The sequence below is a fragment of the Setaria viridis genome, chromosome 2, assembly GCF_005286985.2.
Source record: "Setaria viridis chromosome 2, Setaria_viridis_v4.0, whole genome shotgun sequence".
Lineage (NCBI taxonomy): Eukaryota > Viridiplantae > Streptophyta > Magnoliopsida > Poales > Poaceae > Setaria > Setaria viridis.
The window spans coordinates 21,561,252-21,579,849 of record NC_048264.2 but is presented as its reverse complement, the minus strand read 5'-3'; the positions used below and the strand labels follow the sequence as shown (position 1 = coordinate 21,579,849).

The window sequence follows — 18,598 nt, the reverse complement described above, 5'->3', positions numbered from 1 at the left end:
CCTCTCTCGCGTTGCCACATTGCTCTCATTGCTTCACCACAACAAACTCTCTCTCTCTCTCTCTCTCTCATGATTTCACTCAATAAGAGTGGAATCTTATGTGTAGAACATGTGAGAGTGAGGAGAGGCATTTTGAGAGAGGGGGATATCTCTTGATTGTCAGCATCCTCCCCTTCTCCCCTTTCTTCCCTCCATATAACTTCCTCAGCTCATGGAGGGCTAAACCCACCCTCTCTCCACACCCCGCATACAGCAAGAAAATCTGCCCTGCGCCCCCCCCCCCCCCCCCCCCCCCCCCCCCCCACACACACACACAGAGGCAAAGGTAAGAGACACAAGCAGACTGCAGACCCCTATAGCACCTGAAGCAAGTTTTCTCGATCAGTGAGTGGGAACGAAGGCCGGCGTCTCCCAACCCCCCCCCCCCCCCCCCCCCCTGCTTCAGCATGCGCGGATCCTAATTGAGGTAACCTTTCTCTCTCTATCACTCTCTACGAACTGCCATCTCGCTTCCATAGTTCTACGCACGGCTGGTTCAGCACAAAGCTTTAGATCCATGGAGAGTTGCAGGATCCATCAATCCTGCAAATCACACCATGATCACTGCTGCTTGCGTGAGATTCTTTCTTGACGTCAAAATTTCTCAGCTCTTCCATTCCAATTTTCTCAAAACAAATAATGTTTGGGATGACCTTTGTCGTTTTTTAATGGCTGTCGACAATTTTAATGTGCATGGGTTACAATACAATCCAAAGGCATACACGATTTTTTCTGTGGCCATTTAATTTGAGATATAAAAAATGTCCACGGAGTTCACTTCTCCCATGCTGAAAAAGTAATGCTCTTTAATTGCCACAGCCCACAGACACGCGTCTAGTAAGCCCTTCATACAAATTATTTTGCATTCCTTTGTCTATTATTAAAAACATATTTTTATTTCCCCAAAGAATTAGCTGTTGATTCATTGAATACTACCAGTACCAATTTCGCCATGGCACCAGCTGCAAACATTAAATCCCTGTGTCGCATGGTCCAGTATTTCCATCATTATATGCAATTCTCTCCCACACCAACCCCCCTCTCACTTGCAATGAACCTGGCATCTTCCGTGCACGCATTCCATGCTAGCTGCACTTGATGTTAATTTCAGACCTTCAGTCCACATCCCTCTAGTTAAGGGGCTCATTCAGTATTTCAGAGAAACCAAAAGGCGTCGCAATCGGCGAAACTTGTGACTAGTGTTGATATGCTTGAATGCAAACCAAAAAAGTCATCCATTATTTGCATGTGCTCAAACTACTCATGGAAAGCCTGCATACATAAATGGACAGTGGGGTGATGCCAAGATGCCAACATCTTGTGCAGAAAAAGAGTGAGCAGCAAAAGGAGTCCTGCTTGAGGTGATGCATGTACTGGTGGAGCCTTGTGGTGTGAGGCCTGCTTGAGGTGAGTTACAAGCACTGTTCCATCTGAAAGCAGCACCTTCCTGCCTTCCCCCCCCCCCCCCCCTCCCTCTCTCTCCCTCCCTCTCCCTCCCTCTCTCTCTCTCTCTCTCTCTCTCTCTCTGTCTCTCTCTCACACACACACACACACACACACACGCTACAAGCTGGAGTTTGGTGCATGATGAGGCTTCAAGGGACATGAGTTGCGTGGAGGCCCCATATGTCTTCCCTAATGCCCCTGATGCTTTGGGCACTGGGGAAATGCTAGGTGCGCAGCATAAGCACAAAACTGATTCACCAGATTTCAGGGATTCCCAGAATCCCAGCTCCTAGAAATCCTTCTTTCATTTGGATTTTTTCTCTCAAGAAATTAAAACTCTAGAATTAGCATCTATCCTTTGACGAAAGGAAAATCTAAATCAGCTTATCTTGGATTTTTGCTTCCTTAAAAGCTGCCTCTGATGAGGCCAGGACTGATCTTCCACTCACACCTTTGTCACTAATGTGGCCAGCACCCTGTCTCTGTATTGGATTATGAGTGTGTGTGTTGTGTGGTCTGGGCACAGGTCACATCAGCACTACACCATCAACAAAAGGTGAGTCAGCCTAATCAACCCCACAAGACCCTTAAGATGCCACCATGTGTATGCGTGTGACTCTGGTTGTGAAGTCATGCTTGCATAAACTACAAAGAAGTGCATACAAGAAACATCTCAATAATATACACTCTTTCGCGATGATATTCAGAAGGCGAAAGGCGGAGAGAGCTAGGATGGGCTATGGGGCTCACCCATAGCTAGCTATCAAGAAAGACCACACACACCACACACACACACACAGTGGGAAGTGTGGTTCTGAAAGCTCCTCTCCTCCTAGAGTATATATATTAGCAGGGGCTGATTGCGCTTTTTCTCCAAATGAGAAGGGCCACACCTCAGTCACCTCACATTTTCCATGAGCTTGAGGTCCAGCTTTTTAGCTGGCAGATTATAAGGTTTCGGGGTTTTTCTTTTTAATTCCTCAAGGTGTGGATCCACTTTACCATGCTACAGCGCATTTGTTTTGCTTGAAGAGAAAGCTTTCCTTGAATTTGGAAGTTCTGAACAATTTTCTGGCATTTTTGCAGTTTGCTTTTATTGCCTTAGCATTTTTTAGTATCAAGTTCTAAGAATTTGTCACTGAAAAGATCTATTTCTGAAGTTTTGAATAATTTGAGATTTTTAATGCTTTGACTACGAGTCCAGCTGTTCTGTTCTAGCTTAGGTTCTGAAAATAAGCGGTGACTGACTTTTAACATCCTGTCGCCGGAAAATCCTTGCTACATGGTTGTGCAACATAGAAGTCATTTTGAGAGATTATGACATTTATGTTCTTTTTTTCTGAACTATATTTTGATTATGAAGGAAGCACTAAACATGGTGATATCTCTGTTTTTGCCTGACAATGGGGGAGCCGACTGTTTGTTGTTCAACTCATTTTGATGCTCCTCTTATTTTCCAATATGTTGATGTGGTCAAGTAATTCAGCAGAAGCTGCCAGTGGATTAAGAGGATCTTATCTTAATAGCAGGACTTGGTCAAGAAGATCATCGCAATGAAGTACATGAAGCTTGGGACAAAACCCGATACATTCTACACTGAAGAAGCAGTCAGGTAAATGTCTTGCAACATTTTACATTTTGCAAGGAAATACTAACATTTACTCCATGTAGCGTCAAATACTTTTTGAAAATTATTACTGAGTTACTCAGGAGCTTTGAATTGTTATGTCTTGTCAGGTCAGTAGTATCAGACGTACCCGCGGATCTCATCATCCATGTCAACAACACCAAGTATGAGCTACACAAGGTGCTAATAGTTTCTTATTTATGCAAAGTGATCATCGTTTCCTGTTATGAAACATTCACACATTCCTCGTGGGGTGTTATTAGGTTAGTCATGTTCATCTTTTCTTTGCGGAGTTCTGAGAGGTAACACCATGTTTCTAGGTTCAAGTGACTCAAAAGTAGTTTGAGAAATATAACAGAGATAACACCATGTTTAGTGCTTCCTTCATTATCAAAATATACTTCAAAATATGAACAAGTTTATAGGTTCCAGTGACTCAAAAGAAGTTTTAGAAACTTGTTAGTCAACAAAATATCCGTATCAATCCGATGCAAGGAACATCTCCCCTGAAAAGATTTGCTCCACACTGAAAGCACAAAGTTGATTGAGAAAATATATTCCTGTCAATCAACTGCAGTTGCAACCACTTGTAAAGGCTCAGAGATCTCATAGTCATAGGTTTATAGCCACTACCTTTATAAAATCCGAACCATTAATGCATTCGACGAACATAGATTAGGATGGGGGCGCTGCACTTGATCCATCTTTCTCTTATAGTTCATCGTGTCACATGTTCACCTTTGCCACTTTCTTCCCATTGGCATTGTCACGGATCTAATGATGCTATGAACTGAGGCACCTTTTTTTGAGCAAAAACTAATTAAGGCACCTTTGCTAAGTCGCCGCTTGCAATGATTAGTGTAGATCAAAGCCCCATGATGGCATCAAACCAACTCTATCTTTGTTTACTAATTAAAATGCTTAATGAATGAACGAATCTCGGTTGGTTCATAGGCCTGAGGATCTGCTTTACCAAGATTGTCATAGTTCACATGCAGATCCGAACACACAAATGGCATAAAGAATGCTTGTCTCGCGCTTTTTCAGATACACGCTTCAAAAGCTTCTTCTGATTAATAACATGCAAACCTAGTAGTAAAGATGCTGGAGAACAGATTGTCCAGTTCGTCATTAGGTTGTCTCGTGAATGCCACTGATGTGAGTAGTTTACTAGCAATTTGTAAAGTGATCATGTGGTAGAAGCTATGACCAGCTTCTAGTTTCAAGGGTTGGTACTGACCGTCCATGGTGGTCCGGCGGTACTCTGGTTATGCAGTTGCTTCTGGTCTTTCCACGAGTCCTGTTTTTTTCCCAAGTCTCAGAGATGATTACCTAATTTCCACTAGAGTAGTATTCAGATTGAATCAAGCGTTTGGCATTTTACATTTTGCTAAGCAAATAGTTATAGAGGAGAATCACATCTGAAACTATTTTGGCGGATTTGCAGAACTAGTACATTTGAACTCGTCCATAACTTGTGGCAATGTAGCCATAATTCTGAACATTTGCATCTTCTTGCTTCAACATCATTTGCAGCTGCAATTTAATCAGGCTATGCAAAGAAGTGATGATCACTTGCTTTTCTTATGCAGCAATAGACATCAGAACAACATATATAGCAGAACAAAGTAAACTACAAAGTACACAACATGAATCACAAGTTCCGGTCCATTTTGCGATTTCACGGTAGCTTAAAATGCATATCATCAGATAATTTCTGCTTCCAGGTCGATAGATGGATAAGCTAGCATGAAGTAGCGCGGATCTTGATTGCTGAGATGAGCGATTTTGTGGGTTTGCCCCTTTCCAATGTCGCCCAGCCTCTTGATTTCAGGTGTTGTTTACCTACCTGTAGTTCCCCCTGCTCCTCAAGTGCGGCCTCCTGCAGCGCCTCTGCTCCGACACCGGCGACGAGGAGGAGCCGGTGCCCGTGGCGCTGCACGACATCCCCGGCGGCGAGGATGCCTTCGAGCTGTGCGCCAAGTTCTGCTACGGCATCTCCATCAGCATCAGCGCGGCGAACCTGGTGCCGTCGATGCTGGCGGCGCGGTTCCTCCGGATGACGGAGGCCGTCGCCAAGGGCAACCTGGCGGCCAAGCTCGAGTCCTTCTTCGACTCGTGCGTCCTCCACGGGTGGAAGGACTCCGTCGCCGCGCTGCAGGCGGCGTGGCGGGTCTCCGGCTGGAGCGAGAGCCGCGTCGTCCAGCCCTGCGTCGACTCCATCGTCGAGAAGATCCTCACGCCGCCGTCCAAGGTCACCTGGTCCTTCACCTACACCCGCCCGGGGTACACCAGCAGGAAGTCATCGGTGCCCAAGGACTGGTGGACGGAGGACGTCTCCGAGCTCGACATCGAGGTGTTCCGGTCGGTCCTCTCCACCGTGCGCGCGTCACGGCTGCTCCCGCCGCCGCTCATCGGCGAGGCGCTGCACGTCTACGCCTGCAAGCACCTCGTCGACCCGCTGCGCGCCGTCGGAGGCGCTGGCTTTGCCAACGGCGGCGTCGCCCTCCACCACCAGGCGGCGCAGAGCTCGGCCGCCGAGGAGACGCTGGCGACGCAGCGGCGCGTGCTGGAGTCCATCGTCACGATGATCCCCGGCGAGCCGGGGTCGGTCACCGGCCGGTTCCTGCTGCGGCTGCTGCGGGTGGCCAACTACGTCGGCGCGTCGTCGTCGACGCGCGCGCAGCTGGTACGGCAGGCCGGGTCCCAGCTGCACGAGGCCACGGCGGCGGACCTGCTCATCCCGCTGCCGTCGGATCCGCAGGCGTACGACGTCGGCGCGGCGGAGGCCGTGCTGGAGCACTTCCTCGCGCAGTTCCAGCGGCCCGCGCCGCCTGACGAGCGCCGGCGGATGGGCGCCGCCATGGACAAGGTCGCCAGGACCTTCGACGAGTACCTGCGGACCATCGCGCTCGACCGCGACTTCCCCGTGGGAAGATTCGCCGACCTCGTCGAGTGCTTGCCGGACATCGCCCGCAGCGACCACGACGGCCTCTACCACGCCATCGACGTCTACCTCAAGGTAAGAAGAAATCTCTCTCCAACGAACATGAAAATTTTGACGGGATTGGAGTTGACCAATTCAATGGCCATGGCGGTTACTTGCAGGAGCACCCGGAGCTCAGCAAGGCGGACAAGAAGCGGCTGTGCCGGCTGATCGACTGCCGGAAGCTGTCGCCGGACGTGCGGGCGCAGGCGATATCCAACGACCGGATGCCGCTGCGCACCATCGTGCAGCTCCTCTTCGTCGAGCAGGAGAGGACCATGGGCACCGCCGCTGGAGCCAGCCATGGCGGCGCGGCCGTCGCGCCGGCAGACCGGGCCTCGGTCGACGCCACCTCCCGGCTCGCGACGAGAACCAGAGAGGACGAGCCGGCCTCATCCGCCGACCACAAGTCAGACGTGCACCGGCCACGCCGTGATCACGCCCGGGTGGTGGACGGAGCAGCAGCAGCCACCATGACGAGGTCGCTGTCAGCGTCAACCAAGACACCGCCACCGCCGGCGAGGAAGGAGAGGACGCCAGAGGAGAGAGGGAGCAGGATGAGGAACAAGCAGTGATGAAGCCGATTGTGCAATTTGTTCATACTTGTGATTCTTGATTTTTTTAATATATATATTTCAGTGCATCCCATTTTTGGTGGGAGATGTAAGAGGCATCCTTGTTGAAACTTGGAAGAGAATGAGGGGGCAGGTTTTGTAATTAAAATGGATGGGAGATTAATAAGTGGCTACACTCGTGCAATCTAGGGATAGCTCACCAATTGGAAAAAAAAGAAAAAGAGGATTCATGATCATCATATTCTTCCTGGTCAATTTGTTTTTTGAATTTTAAGTCTTACCAAATCAAGGTCTTCTCATTCATAGCCTTGCCAAATATCAGCAATTCTAACCAACTTTATACAGATAAGTTGATATATGCCGTAGTTCATTCAAATGCATCTTGCCGAAAATCATTTCATGTGCCACACTAGCTAGCCTTAAACAATGTACATTTACCGATTCATCTTTCCAGACAAAACAGTTACAGGAAACCCAGATTCAAACGATGGGGGTTAAAAAGCCGGATTTCGACCTCACCTTTCAGCTACAAGTAATCTCCACAGAATCGCAATTTTCTCCTCGGTCTGCCAAAAACTGCACAAACAAGAATCTACCCTGCTTAGACTCCCAAAACTGGCCTCAGCAGTCAGCACCCAAGCAGGCTTTTGCGGTTTTGAACCGTTAACCAGAAACCAGGAGCTGCTATCATACACAAATCTGTTCCACTATAGCAAAACTACAATTTCCACGGTGTCAGTGTCTATGAGAGTGCTTCCGACTTCTCCTAGAGCTAATGTCACCTCTCACCATATTTCTTCTCTCAATAACTCTGGAAGCAAAACATATGTAACCGATGATTGCCATGGCATACAAGGCTCTATATGGCGCCAAAGCCATGGAGCTTACGAAGGAATAATAGCCAGCCAGGAGGTAGAGGAAGCTCAGACCAACTTCGCGCCTTCTCCTTCCAGGTAGCTTGAAAGATATGCAGCAGCTGACATTCGGTTGGGATCCAAATAGTCCATGCAGTATAACACCAACGCAAATAGCTGAATCTATGAACCAGGGAAAATTCTGCCCCATACCAATCCTCTGTAGAAAAAAAAGGAACAGATTGGAATCCTCACTGATTAAGTCAATCAAATAGAAAGCTGGAAACTAGGAGGAATTTGCCTCATGATGTTCAGGTAGTTAAGAATGACAAACCTGTAGCCAAGCAACAAGTGAAGGCGCAAACATGAGTGTGGTTAGAAGATGCAAAATCATGATGCCATGCCGACAATCAAACAATTCTAGTTGACTGTCAGTAAAGCTTTTAGGCGCCGTTGGGCTATCACCCATTGGCAGAAGTTGCTGGAGCCCATCTGATTTACTTTTGGAAAGCAGAACTGGACCATCACCCATCTTGGATTTGTACAAGTCCTTTTTCTGAGTGATACTACGAAAAGAAGCTGCTAAAAAGCTGTTGAAGGACAAAGAATTCCACTTTAGATTGTGTCACAGCAACAAATAAATTAAGCATAAAAAGCTGGTAATTTGGAACAGAGGGAGTAAAATATAAATTAAAAAGTATCCTTAAAAAGTTAAAACGCACCTGCATAGATTTGAATGGGCGTGGAAGGTATGAGAGAGAAGTAGCAGACCAAGGCCAATAGCTGGATGAACCAAACAGACAAGTGGTAAAGTAGCAATTGCTACAATTATATTTGGATTGTTCTTAAGCATCTGCACAATCTTTTCCAAGATGACGTTAGTTGGTACCTGAATACAAAGGACTAGACGAAAAAGAAAGAAAATAAGGTCTCCATATACATTCACTTATAACTGGATGTCTACCTTCAGTGACTGCAATGAGAAAGAGAAAGTGAAGAATTGACGAAGAAATGCAGATTGAACACCATCCCCCCATGATTGCCATCTGTAAATAATTGTTGCAAGATTTGAGGAAGACAAATGGTAGTATGATTTTATGTTGAGCGCAGAGTCCATATAGTCAACAATACAGCAATTATTTATGCTTCATAACAAATCATTTATCAAGTCACACAGGACAAGAAATAAAAAGTCGGACTTGTATAAACAAGTAAAATATGGTTTAACATAGGTAATAACCATAACACAACTTTTGGAGTACTTGAAACGAAATAATAACCAATCATGGTAGTTCTGAAATTAAACTGGCCATCTTCCTTAAAAGATACTCTTATACTTGATGGGTAAGGAAAAAAATTGTGTGAATTGCATTGCTAATCAGAATAATGATTCTAATAAAAGCTACCTACTTATACAAGAAGCAAAGTGTTCCAATCAAATGGAACACCTCTATCCCAAAGATAGTTAGCAATTTCAAGACTAATAGCTCTTGATCAGAACCAGTAAAATCTGAAGTATCTGCATGTTTAACAACGAAAAGATGGAAGAGACCAAAAAAAACTGTTAGATATACTAGTGTGTACTGACCTTCTCTTGATAAAGACATGTAGAATGGCAACCGCATACAGAAACAATTTTGAACTTAGTATCAACAAGATTGTGAAACCATTAGCAACTATATAGCAGATCACAGTAACCAACAAGAAGGTCCCAAATGGTGGTTTTTGCTCAGTCGTGAAAAATAAAAAGGCAAGAAATAGAAGTATCGGCATGAAGCAAAGAAACATGAATGGCTTTGGTAGTCCAAGATTAGACTCTATAGCTGATAAAATGGATGGCACAGAAGAATCGCATTCCCATGCTGACGACTGTCGCATCAGGCCGAAAAACATTATGGCCACCATGAAACCAAGAATCTGCAAGCAAACAGGTTGCAGTTTAGAAAATAACAAAGAATTGCTGATCGCTTATGTAATTATGCTGTTACAGTAGTTAGCAGTTCCATGTAAACATACAGTGACATGTTAATAAAATGAGAATGATATATAATCAATAACTTGGTGTTGTGAAAGACATAGATTCCAGTACAAAGACTGGCAGATAATATAGCAAAGGAAAACTAGAAAATATCCTAATGGACTTCAAGATATGAAGAGGCTACAGGCTGGAAATATTAGCAGACCAGAGCCCAGAAACCATCTATTTTGTTTTGAAGGTTTTTGTATATGAGGTGCTGATGTGCATCCATATGCTCAAGGTTTGTAAAAGGCTAACGGCTAGTGCCTGGCAGGGAAGAATGCTGCCCGCAATAAGATGACAGGGAGTGCTCTACCTGTGATCTTGTAACCATATCCAACCAAATCCATATCATATAGCGTTAAACAATCAATGTGATCTAGCAGATGTAACAACACTACTGTGTGATCCTCCGTTTATGAATGGAACTCAGAAAAAAGGGTAACAGCATGCTGTCATGCAAGTATCGAAGTACATAGGAACAAGAAGATTTACCTCTGATGAGTACAATAAAAAGAATCTGCTTGCCGCAGCACTTAGTGAAGCACGAGCAGTGACTTTATATGAGCAATGTGGGTCAGCCTACAAATTCCAAGACACCGAGTTACAGTTGAGAGATAACTTGTTTTGATTTCTTACTATGGATAAGTTAAAAGACGAGAAAATTAGCTCTGTGACAAATGGAAAATGCATATTGTACAACTTGACACCCCATACATTTGAATATCTGATACTGCTATGTGAAACTGTAAATTCAATATTTGTTCGAAACTGACACTACCACACTAGTAATTCTAACATTCAATTTAGGATTAGTTAAGATGGGCCACCCAAGGTGATAAGTGGTACAGTTGCTAGTATTGATTTGCAAGCAGGGTAAAATATTGTACTTTTCATAGGAAAATGACAGGTACAGTTGCTAGTACTGATTTGCAACCATATGCTCTAGGTTTGTAAAAGGCTAACGGCTAGCACCTGGCAGTGCACAACAGCTAGCAGAAGTGATGAAACAAAGGGATCAATGAAATTGGTAAAATGCTTCATGCAAAAATAAGCAAAGTCACAGGGTACAAAAACATTTAGTGCCTCATAGATCCTATGTTCTAAAAATAATAGAATCGGTATTATGTAGTTCCATACAACAAACTGATTTTTTTGCAGTTCCAGTGTCCGTATACAGAGCATATTTGAGTCACTAACTTACTTTAATGTTAATATATAAAGGCACACAACATAAAACAAAACCTTACCAGGATCATTACTGTAGTTCTGTCCGTCCCTTCAGGCGAGTCCCAAAAAGCAGGTGATGAATCGACCACTACAGTCTCTGAGTATATATTTGGAATGATGTGTAGGCCTGATACAGAATCCCATGCCAAAGCTACAGGTGGGAAGCACCGCAACTTACAAAGATCTATAATACAAACAAACATACGAAAGGTCATTGAGGTACTGCAAACAAGGTTAGTTATGGTAATCAGCATAAATTGCTAGTCTGGTCAGACAGTATTACATGTTATTCTATGTTATTGGACACTTACTAATTGATAATATCACCCCCCCCCCCACACACACACACACATTAGTATAGATGTTAACTCCGCATTTGTTATCAGTTATTACTATCACCAAAGTAACCAACAAAGACTAGGAAACTAGCAAAAGTACTTTGCTTTCCAAATCAGTATTTTACGGAGCAAAAGAGTAGTGTTCTCACTATTTCTCTCGGCTTCCATTTGGTCACCAGCATCTTTTATTCCACATCCAGCAGTTTTCAGTGATAATGTTACTGGTAGAAGGCCGAGACTTGCAGAAAATGACAAGTTAAGAGCCAACGGGTGATCCTCTGACAGAAATATTTCCTGAGATAAAAAAATTATAAGATTTGACCAATATTACATAGCATACAATAGACGAAACATCATAATCTATGTTTCAGTAATTACTAGTTACTCACTTCAGGAGCAAAACTGGAGCCAATAATCCTGCCAATAGAAAGTGCGCTTGCCCCTTCCTCTGGATTGAAGAACTGTCCCACTGCCATAGAGGCTGCCGGGGGAGGCCTACCTGAAATTGTCTGGATACTGAAGTTCAGAACACTGATAAAAATTCCATCAGCGGTTCAAAGCGAGATATTTTGTTTCCACTGAGAAAAAGATTTTAAACGGCCATAACATACACGGAAGGTGCCAGGTGGGATTGGGATAACGAATTAAATTTGAAGTCACCTAGATAATTAAGAAACATCAGAAAACCTAAGTTACTGAGCTATCTATACATCATTGATGTGAGAGTACAGATGCCCTAACAAAACAAACATGCCCAAGCTTTATCTTTTATTTTTTAGCAGAGCGCACAATGCTCTATAAGACTATGGCCTAGTGTACAGGTGCTGTACCTGCAGTGAAATTTACTATTTTTTTTATCCGTTGTGTTTACTCAGTAAAAGCTGCAAAATTTCTGTAAAGGGATTAATGTGGTGGACATACTATTTCCAAAAAGTTGATGTGCGAAAAAACTTATAAGCACATTTAACTATGCCAAAAACATTCCAGTGCAAGACAGGAATGGCACAAGAGAATACCGGTCGAGGCGCCACTGATATGGTCATGAAGCTGAAACCATTCATTTCTTCTGGACTTAAAAGAAGAAATGCAGAAGGAGATGGTTGCTCAGTTTGACTCCCAGGTTCAACCTACTCAAAAAGCATAACACATAATTATGAAGGTTGTCAAAATTGTGATCGGTTTTTGTTTAACATAACAGGGATCATATGGATCATGATCCTATTAGACTCTAAAGAATATACATATTTTAGAAACAAAGGCAAGTTTTCGTTATAATCTATGTTTTTACAGCAAACAATTAAATAATAATGTTTAGAACTTAGACATTTGAATGGTGTATCTACATTTATCTCCATGAGTTATTTTTAAACTTAAATTTAAATTAATTTAATTTTCTAAATTAAAAATTTAGAAACTTTAATGTAAGAGAGATAACATGTGTCAGCTTAAGAGCATTATAGAGATAGCATATCAAACTAAAAGAACATAATGATAGATAACAAAACATTTTGTGTGCTAACATTGTCCCATCGCATGCTTGCACCTGCTCTCACGCCTCCACCTACTCAGATCCAGTGTAGAGACAGTGGGAAAAGAGAAGAATAAGGAAGAGAGGATGAAAAGATGCCATGTCGTAATAGTGAGGGCACATCTTTTGTCTGTTCATGAGATTTTATTTAAATTATCCACAATATGTAAATTAGATTGCAGCAATTGCCATTAAGTTAGTGACCGTAGGTTCACATTCAATGAACGAGGGCAAACATGCAATGTGAAAAAAAAAACAGGGGAAAATCCACAATTAGATTTTGGAGTGAGGGCAAGGGTGCAATTGTCCCTAAGACAAAAGGTAGCAGGAACTGCCTGGCATTCACACAACATAAATGCACAAGCTCTCCAAGAAGTATGTTTAATATCTATTTATAGGAAAAAAAATCCAAGAATCAAGTTCATGGACTGGCCTAACATACTATACAAAAATGAGGCATATACATTGCAGCTAACAGTAAGACACTGATTTTAGTGGTCCTCAACTGTACTGTCTGTAATGTAAGCAGCACATTACAAAGATAACCAGTGTAATGTCTACCCAAATTCCACAGACAAAGCAATTAATGACAGAATGTAGGAAAATGAGAATGATTAGGTCAACAAGTTGAAAATATCACCTGTTTTGGAGCAGGTCCTGCAGGAATTTGGACCATCTTCGACGTGACTTCCAATATCTTTTTACTGGCAGGTAGTTCATTTTCCACAGGTAAATGATGCTTTTCTGGCCACAAGTGAATCCTTACTCCAGAACATGGAGCAAGATTTGTTACAAAAACAAAGTGTCCTCTGCCATTTGATCCCTTCCACAAGAAATGAGCAAAGCTGTCAAAGCTATTCATCATATGTGGCAGTAATCCAATCTAAACTTCAATGGAAGTTTCTAAATGATAAACGAAACTTCTAAACACATATAGATAGCGATTGAACACTAAAAGGCCAGTCACCTACCAGCTTTTTAATATCTAACCATCTTCTCCTGCCATCCATTGCTAAAACGGTAACTGAATTTGACTGAATGTACAGGTCCTTTTCAAGGCCATCACTGGTCCATTGAGTGGATGGTGGGCAAGAAGGTGAATCTTTTTGCTGTACTTCTACACAAAAAAAATATACCAATATGTTCAGATACGAAGAATAATATGAGATTTTGGCACTATGTAACTGCATAAGACCCTATAATTAACTACAAGGGTTTACACAACATTTGAGTGAATAAATGCGATATAAATATGCTATACTAAAGTAGCAGTTTGACATGCTTTCTCTAAAGCATAAAAAGTTACCAATTCCATGAGCCCCATGTTATATAAGTGCTGATGTTAGGCACTCCGCACTCAAACTAAATAAACAAGATCTTGGAAGACAATAGAAACAAGAGCAAAGAAACCATCTTAGTACATTACTCCTTCGTCCCAAATTATAGGTCATTTTGGGTTTTTTAGATGCGTAGATTTTGCTATGCACTTAGATATACACTATGTCTAGATGCATGGCAAAAACTATGAATCTAGAAAAGCTAAAACGACCTATAATTTGGGACGGAGGGAGTATATAAGTTCAATTAATTTGGAAGAGGTGACAAAAAATTCTTTCGCAATAGAATGTTTATAAACAGAATTAGTTTTTTGAAAAGAGATATGAGAGGCTCATCAACATTTCTACATAAATTTCAGATCCTGGCCAGGAAGTATGTGCTCATTCATTCCATAAACAATTTCCAACTGCTCTAACTGCAACGGACTTAAGGAGGAAAGAATGAGCTTTACCTCCAGCATCCCAGTTATCACTGGCAGGCAAATTTGATGATAGAGAACCAGGAACATGAGTCATTGAACTCAAAGACTGAGGAACAGCACTTTGAAGCATTTTTGTGAACACAAAAACTCTTTTTTGTGTACTCAAAAATGGCTGCCCGTTGACAGGATCTATGATGCTAAGAAGAGTGTGAGCAACCTGGAGAATGTCAAGTCAACACAAGTATCAATGCTACCACAAACAGCAAAACATTCAGAATTTATCAATTGTCATTAACACATAGTTCCGACCTGTACAGCTAATTGATTGCACCATAGGATAGATTGATGCTCCATGGATAACCAAACATTCTTCATACTGGAGCTTCCTACCATAAATCCATGTGTAGAAGGCACAATTCCATCCAGTGATGCCAACCTTGACCTAATCTGAATCAAAGTGAGTGAGAAATCACCAATTAGATGCCCCTACTTCCAAAATGAACACATTCATGTGACAAAGTTATTGTGACTGTCCAAAGTTCAATAATCAGGTACTGAGATCATACATGCATCAAGAACTGAACACAAACTTGAACAATATACATTACAAAGTTAAATAAACGGAAAATCTTAAATAAACAATAAAAAAATCTGCGAATTTCCGGACTAAATATCAGAACTGGGACCCAGCGAGAAGTCCAACCAGAGAAGAATGGGCCCTTAAATGGGCTGGCCGGCTGGATCATGCTATTTGACCGGTCAAACAGTATGCCCATTGAACTGGTAAAACATAAGTTACATCAGCAGTTTTACTGCAAACCGCTGATGTAGGTGCTGCCTTATAGCCCAAAGACGAAGAAATCCGCCAGTGTCATGTATGACTGGAACCATAGCACCTGAAGAATTCAGCATTCATGCGGATAGGAGCACTAACTGACCGATAGCTGACCCATTTGCCTGAGAGTTTGGTCAAGTCAATGTCACTCTCCTAGTCTTGTAGGCAGTCTAACAATGGAAAACAAAGATGCAATCGAAAATGCCCACTATAAGTGAATCAACAATTTTAGTGAGTCTATTGTGTATTTGCAACTTGGAACAAGGATCAAAGCAACTTTATTTCAAAATTTATAAACATGCAGTGATAAATAATTCCATATGCAAAATGCTGAATATCTACACAGCTAGGTAAGATGATAATTTACAAGCCATGTCATGACAATTGTTTGTTGGTGACATATCACATATAGATTACAGGGCATTAACTAAACATAGAATTGAGGAATATTAATTCTATGGTGTTGATTCAGTATATCATGGAGATGATTCTCTTTTCTTAGTATAGCTAAGAATTTTGCTGTCACCATAGGTGATTGGAAAGCAAGAAATCGTAGATCGTACTGTTTACCGAAAAAGCCATCTTGTCTTTGAAGATAACATAGGGATAACCAAATCTGAGTTAGATTGATGATATCAGTGAAAAAGATACCTGATAATCATGAATCCCACCCGATATAGACACAACAACAACATTTGATAACTTTGGACTGCTTGCATGTGATACTCCAGTCTTGTATCCCTTTCTCCATTCTTCATTGACATGAGAGAAAAAATGACCCAAGGATGGCTGAAGTGCAATGGGAGGGTACCTGGATATAAGAAATTATGTGAAATCCTAAGCACCATTTGCTCATCCACCCGATCACAAACAATACACGTTAAAAAACTACAACAAAAAAAACAACAAACACAAGAGAGGGAGGGAGAGATTACTGGTGTGGGCTGGAAAGTGTCAATATAGTTTCCACAGCTGATTTCCTCAAGTTTGGGTGGACAAGAGCTGCTCGAGCCACAAAACCACCCATCGAATGGCCAACGAGTATAACATTGGACGGCAAGTTATGAGAGGATTGAGCACCACCCTTTGTTCTCTCTAAATGTGATTCTTTATATTGGTCAAGGATCTACACAGCACAAGATCAAGTCATGGTAAACTTTAAAACTAGACGAAAACCTTAAGCATTGCAAATGTCCATGAAAATTTGGAAACTACAATGACAAATGAGTGGCAATTCTAGATTATGTGCATGGCGCGACGTTTTGTGCAAACATAGTCTTCTTCAACATTTTAAAAATCCAATGGTATGTAAATTTTCCTATTCGATGATGATTCTAACAGAAGTTTAAATCATGACAATGAGCAAAGGGACAAATACAGAAGCTGAGATACAATCATAAAAGTTGGGACTGGTTACCCTGTGAATGGCATATACAACATATTCAGTATGCTCCTCAAGTATCCGACCATCCATTGCAGAGTGCTCTCCTTCAAGGTCAACAGCAAACCAATCCAGCATGCGACCATATCGTGATGGAATTGAAAAATCTTTGGGTTCATCCCCTGCGAAAGTGCTAGATGCTTCCCGATAAAATGTGGGCTCAAGTGGACCATTCTGATACGCTTTAAAAGATTCCGCAGCCAACGACCGGACCTAAATGCCAAATATGACCATCATCAGTAACAGCAGTACTTTGTGTGCATTTGTAACAAAATAAGCTGAACCACAAGTGCATCGTACCATCAGGCATCTTATCTTATAAGAATTCAATTTGCACGGCACCCCCTCCCGCAATAGCACAAGGGGGCAGAACAGAGATACAGAAGACATGATTATGTCAAGTCTGAATATGAACCTCACCAACTAATCCGAAATCTTTATCACTAAAAAGGGACCACATTCGATTCCAGAACAAAGTTCTGAACCAAGGACAACGAAAGCTAGCCAAAGAAGCGAACTTGATCACCTGCTTGTAGCTTCCTCCGTTGCCGGGAATGAAGAGCACGGGCACGCCTCTAAGTCCCCTAATGTGCTTTGCGAAGTCGATCTGCTTCCAGCCCTCGTGGTACAGGAAGAGCCCGTACCTGTCGGAGGAGACATTCCTGGGCGCGCCGGCGATGGGGATGTAGGTCGGGTACATGTATGTCATGACGCAGCCGTTGGGCACCGGCCGCAGCAGCCTGCTGAGCGCCGCAAGCGCGACCCAGGCGGAGAAGAGCAGCACAGCCCCAACCCGGCAGCTGCCCCGGAATCCGCCGCCGCCGCCGCCCATGGGGGAAGAAAAGCTCGAGCCTTGCTCCAAGATCGAGCAAGATCAGAGGGAAAACAGACGGTGGAGCCTTCGGATCGCGGACGAGATCTTGCACCCTGGGGGCAGCTCGGGGGGATCCAGGGACGGAGAGAGGGAAGCCTTGCGGGAGCGGAGGTTCCCTCGGGCGAATGCCGCGGCCAGGGTCGTGTCCCGCGGAGAACCCTCGGAGGAGGACGGGTGGCGGAGATGTGGAGGTGGTGGTGGGGCGGTGGTGCGAGGGAAGCGGCGGCGTTGTGGGGAGCTCTTTCGTGCCTGGCTTTGGAGGGGTGTAGCGGGCCGGGGTCGCTGGTTGGTGGGGACGGCCGGCAGTGGCCTGTCGGATCCAAAGGCGCACGAATGTTGACGCAGGGTGGACGGACGGCGGGACAAACAGAGGACCGCCGGCGGCCGGCGGCCGGCGGCCGGCCGTGTCGAAGTTTTATGTCGCTGCGAGACATAAATTACACTTATAAATCTTGGACCTTGATAGCATTAGCATTATGTCTGTGTGCAGAGATTAAAAAATGTTGTCTTTCTGCAGCTTCCATTAGTTTGCATCATAATTACTGAAATGTTGTATTTTTTTACTATTGAGTTCTCCATTTTGAAATCAAAGTTTCAGAATTTCCATTAATTCAACTGAAAAAATGTGAATAATACAAACAATTTTAACCTTGCAATTTGGATCACATGTTTACAAATAAAATTCTCAAAGAGAATCCAAAATTTTGATGTTCTTAATTTATATTTTTATTTTAGATCATGGACATTGCAAAAAAAAAACACTTAAGTCTGAAGTTTGACATTCCCCCCAAGTCATTTGTTGCAAATGCACACCCTCTACTTAACATGTTTTAATAAATTTCTAGAGTAGTGTTACTGTTTTTCGATGAACTTTGTTAAATTTAAAAGGTTTGATTTAGAACAAAATTAAAAATTTAAGATCCTTTATACTTGCGGAGAGAGAGAATAATATATGGTGCTAAATCCATAGTTTCATGTGAATTGTAATCAAATTGAGTAGATCTAGTTCTTTTGCTGCTACCTGTACTAGTGGAGGTACCCATGCCACA

At 43.0% G+C, this 18,598-nt stretch overlaps 2 protein-coding genes across 9 annotated transcripts; one reads left to right on the top strand and one right to left on the bottom strand.

Moving 5' to 3' along the window:
• The first annotated feature begins 308 nt into the window (after window positions 1-308).
• On the top strand, window positions 309-6,912 carry LOC117842055 (BTB/POZ domain-containing protein At5g47800). Of its 7 annotated transcripts, none has more exons than XM_034722401.2 (5): window positions 309-466; window positions 3,015-3,097; window positions 3,223-3,292; window positions 4,968-6,134; window positions 6,221-6,912. In XM_034722401.2, exons 2-5 carry the CDS (start codon window positions 3,039-3,041, stop codon window positions 6,671-6,673), a joined length of 1,749 nt encoding a protein of 582 aa, XP_034578292.1. In that variant the 5' UTR covers window positions 309-466; window positions 3,015-3,038; the 3' UTR covers window positions 6,674-6,912. The 7 variants fall into 7 exon arrangements, with proteins under 7 accessions (XP_034578292.1, XP_034578294.1, XP_034578288.1 ...); XM_034722403.2 differs by having other exon boundaries at window positions 3,012-3,097; XM_034722397.2 differs by lacking the exon at window positions 309-466 and adding an exon at window positions 474-1,446.
• A 175-nt stretch (window positions 6,913-7,087) lies between these two features.
• Window positions 7,088-17,808, bottom strand: LOC117842054 (uncharacterized). Of its 2 annotated transcripts, none has more exons than XM_034722393.2 (18): window positions 17,202-17,808; window positions 16,652-16,888; window positions 16,170-16,360; window positions 15,886-16,045; window positions 14,709-14,846; window positions 14,430-14,616; window positions 13,612-13,757; window positions 13,281-13,463; window positions 12,129-12,239; window positions 11,502-11,621; window positions 11,262-11,406; window positions 10,795-10,958; window positions 10,040-10,126; window positions 9,116-9,444; window positions 8,492-8,573; window positions 8,250-8,380; window positions 7,862-8,117; window positions 7,088-7,747 (listed from the first exon to the last, which is right to left on the bottom strand). In XM_034722393.2, the coding sequence occupies exons 1-18, from the start codon at window positions 17,505-17,507 to the stop codon at window positions 7,409-7,411; spliced, it is 3,312 nt and encodes a 1,103-aa protein (XP_034578284.1). In that variant the 5' UTR covers window positions 17,508-17,808; the 3' UTR covers window positions 7,088-7,408. The 2 variants fall into 2 exon arrangements, with proteins under 2 accessions (XP_034578284.1, XP_034578283.1); XM_034722392.2 differs by having other exon boundaries at window positions 8,250-8,389; window positions 17,202-17,807.
• Between the last annotated feature and the right edge of the window lie 790 nt (window positions 17,809-18,598).

What these genes read in the sequence shown, in the direction of transcription:
- LOC117842054 (XM_034722392.2), bottom strand. Translation starts at nt 17,507, where the DNA reads ATGGGCGGCGGCGGCGGCGGATTCCGGGGCAGCTGCCGGGTTGGGGCT. An exon ending in GGTTAGATATTAAAAAGCTG is followed by an intron (nt 13,464 to 13,611) that starts GTAGGTGACTGG and finishes TTCTTGTGGAAG; the next exon opens with GGATCAAATGGCAGAGGACA. An exon ending in TATCAGTGGCGCCTCGACCG is followed by an intron (nt 11,622 to 12,128) that starts GTATTCTCTTGT and finishes TTCAGTATCCAG; the next exon opens with ACAATTTCAGGTAGGCCTCC.
- LOC117842055 (XM_034722401.2), top strand. Translation starts at nt 3,039, where the DNA reads ATGAAGTACATGAAGCTTGGGACAAAACCCGATACATTCTACACTGAA. An exon ending in CCAAGTATGAGCTACACAAG is followed by an intron (nt 3,293 to 4,967) that starts GTGCTAATAGTT and finishes ACCTACCTGTAG; the next exon opens with TTCCCCCTGCTCCTCAAGTG. An exon ending in CCATCGACGTCTACCTCAAG is followed by an intron (nt 6,135 to 6,220) that starts GTAAGAAGAAAT and finishes GGTTACTTGCAG; the next exon opens with GAGCACCCGGAGCTCAGCAA.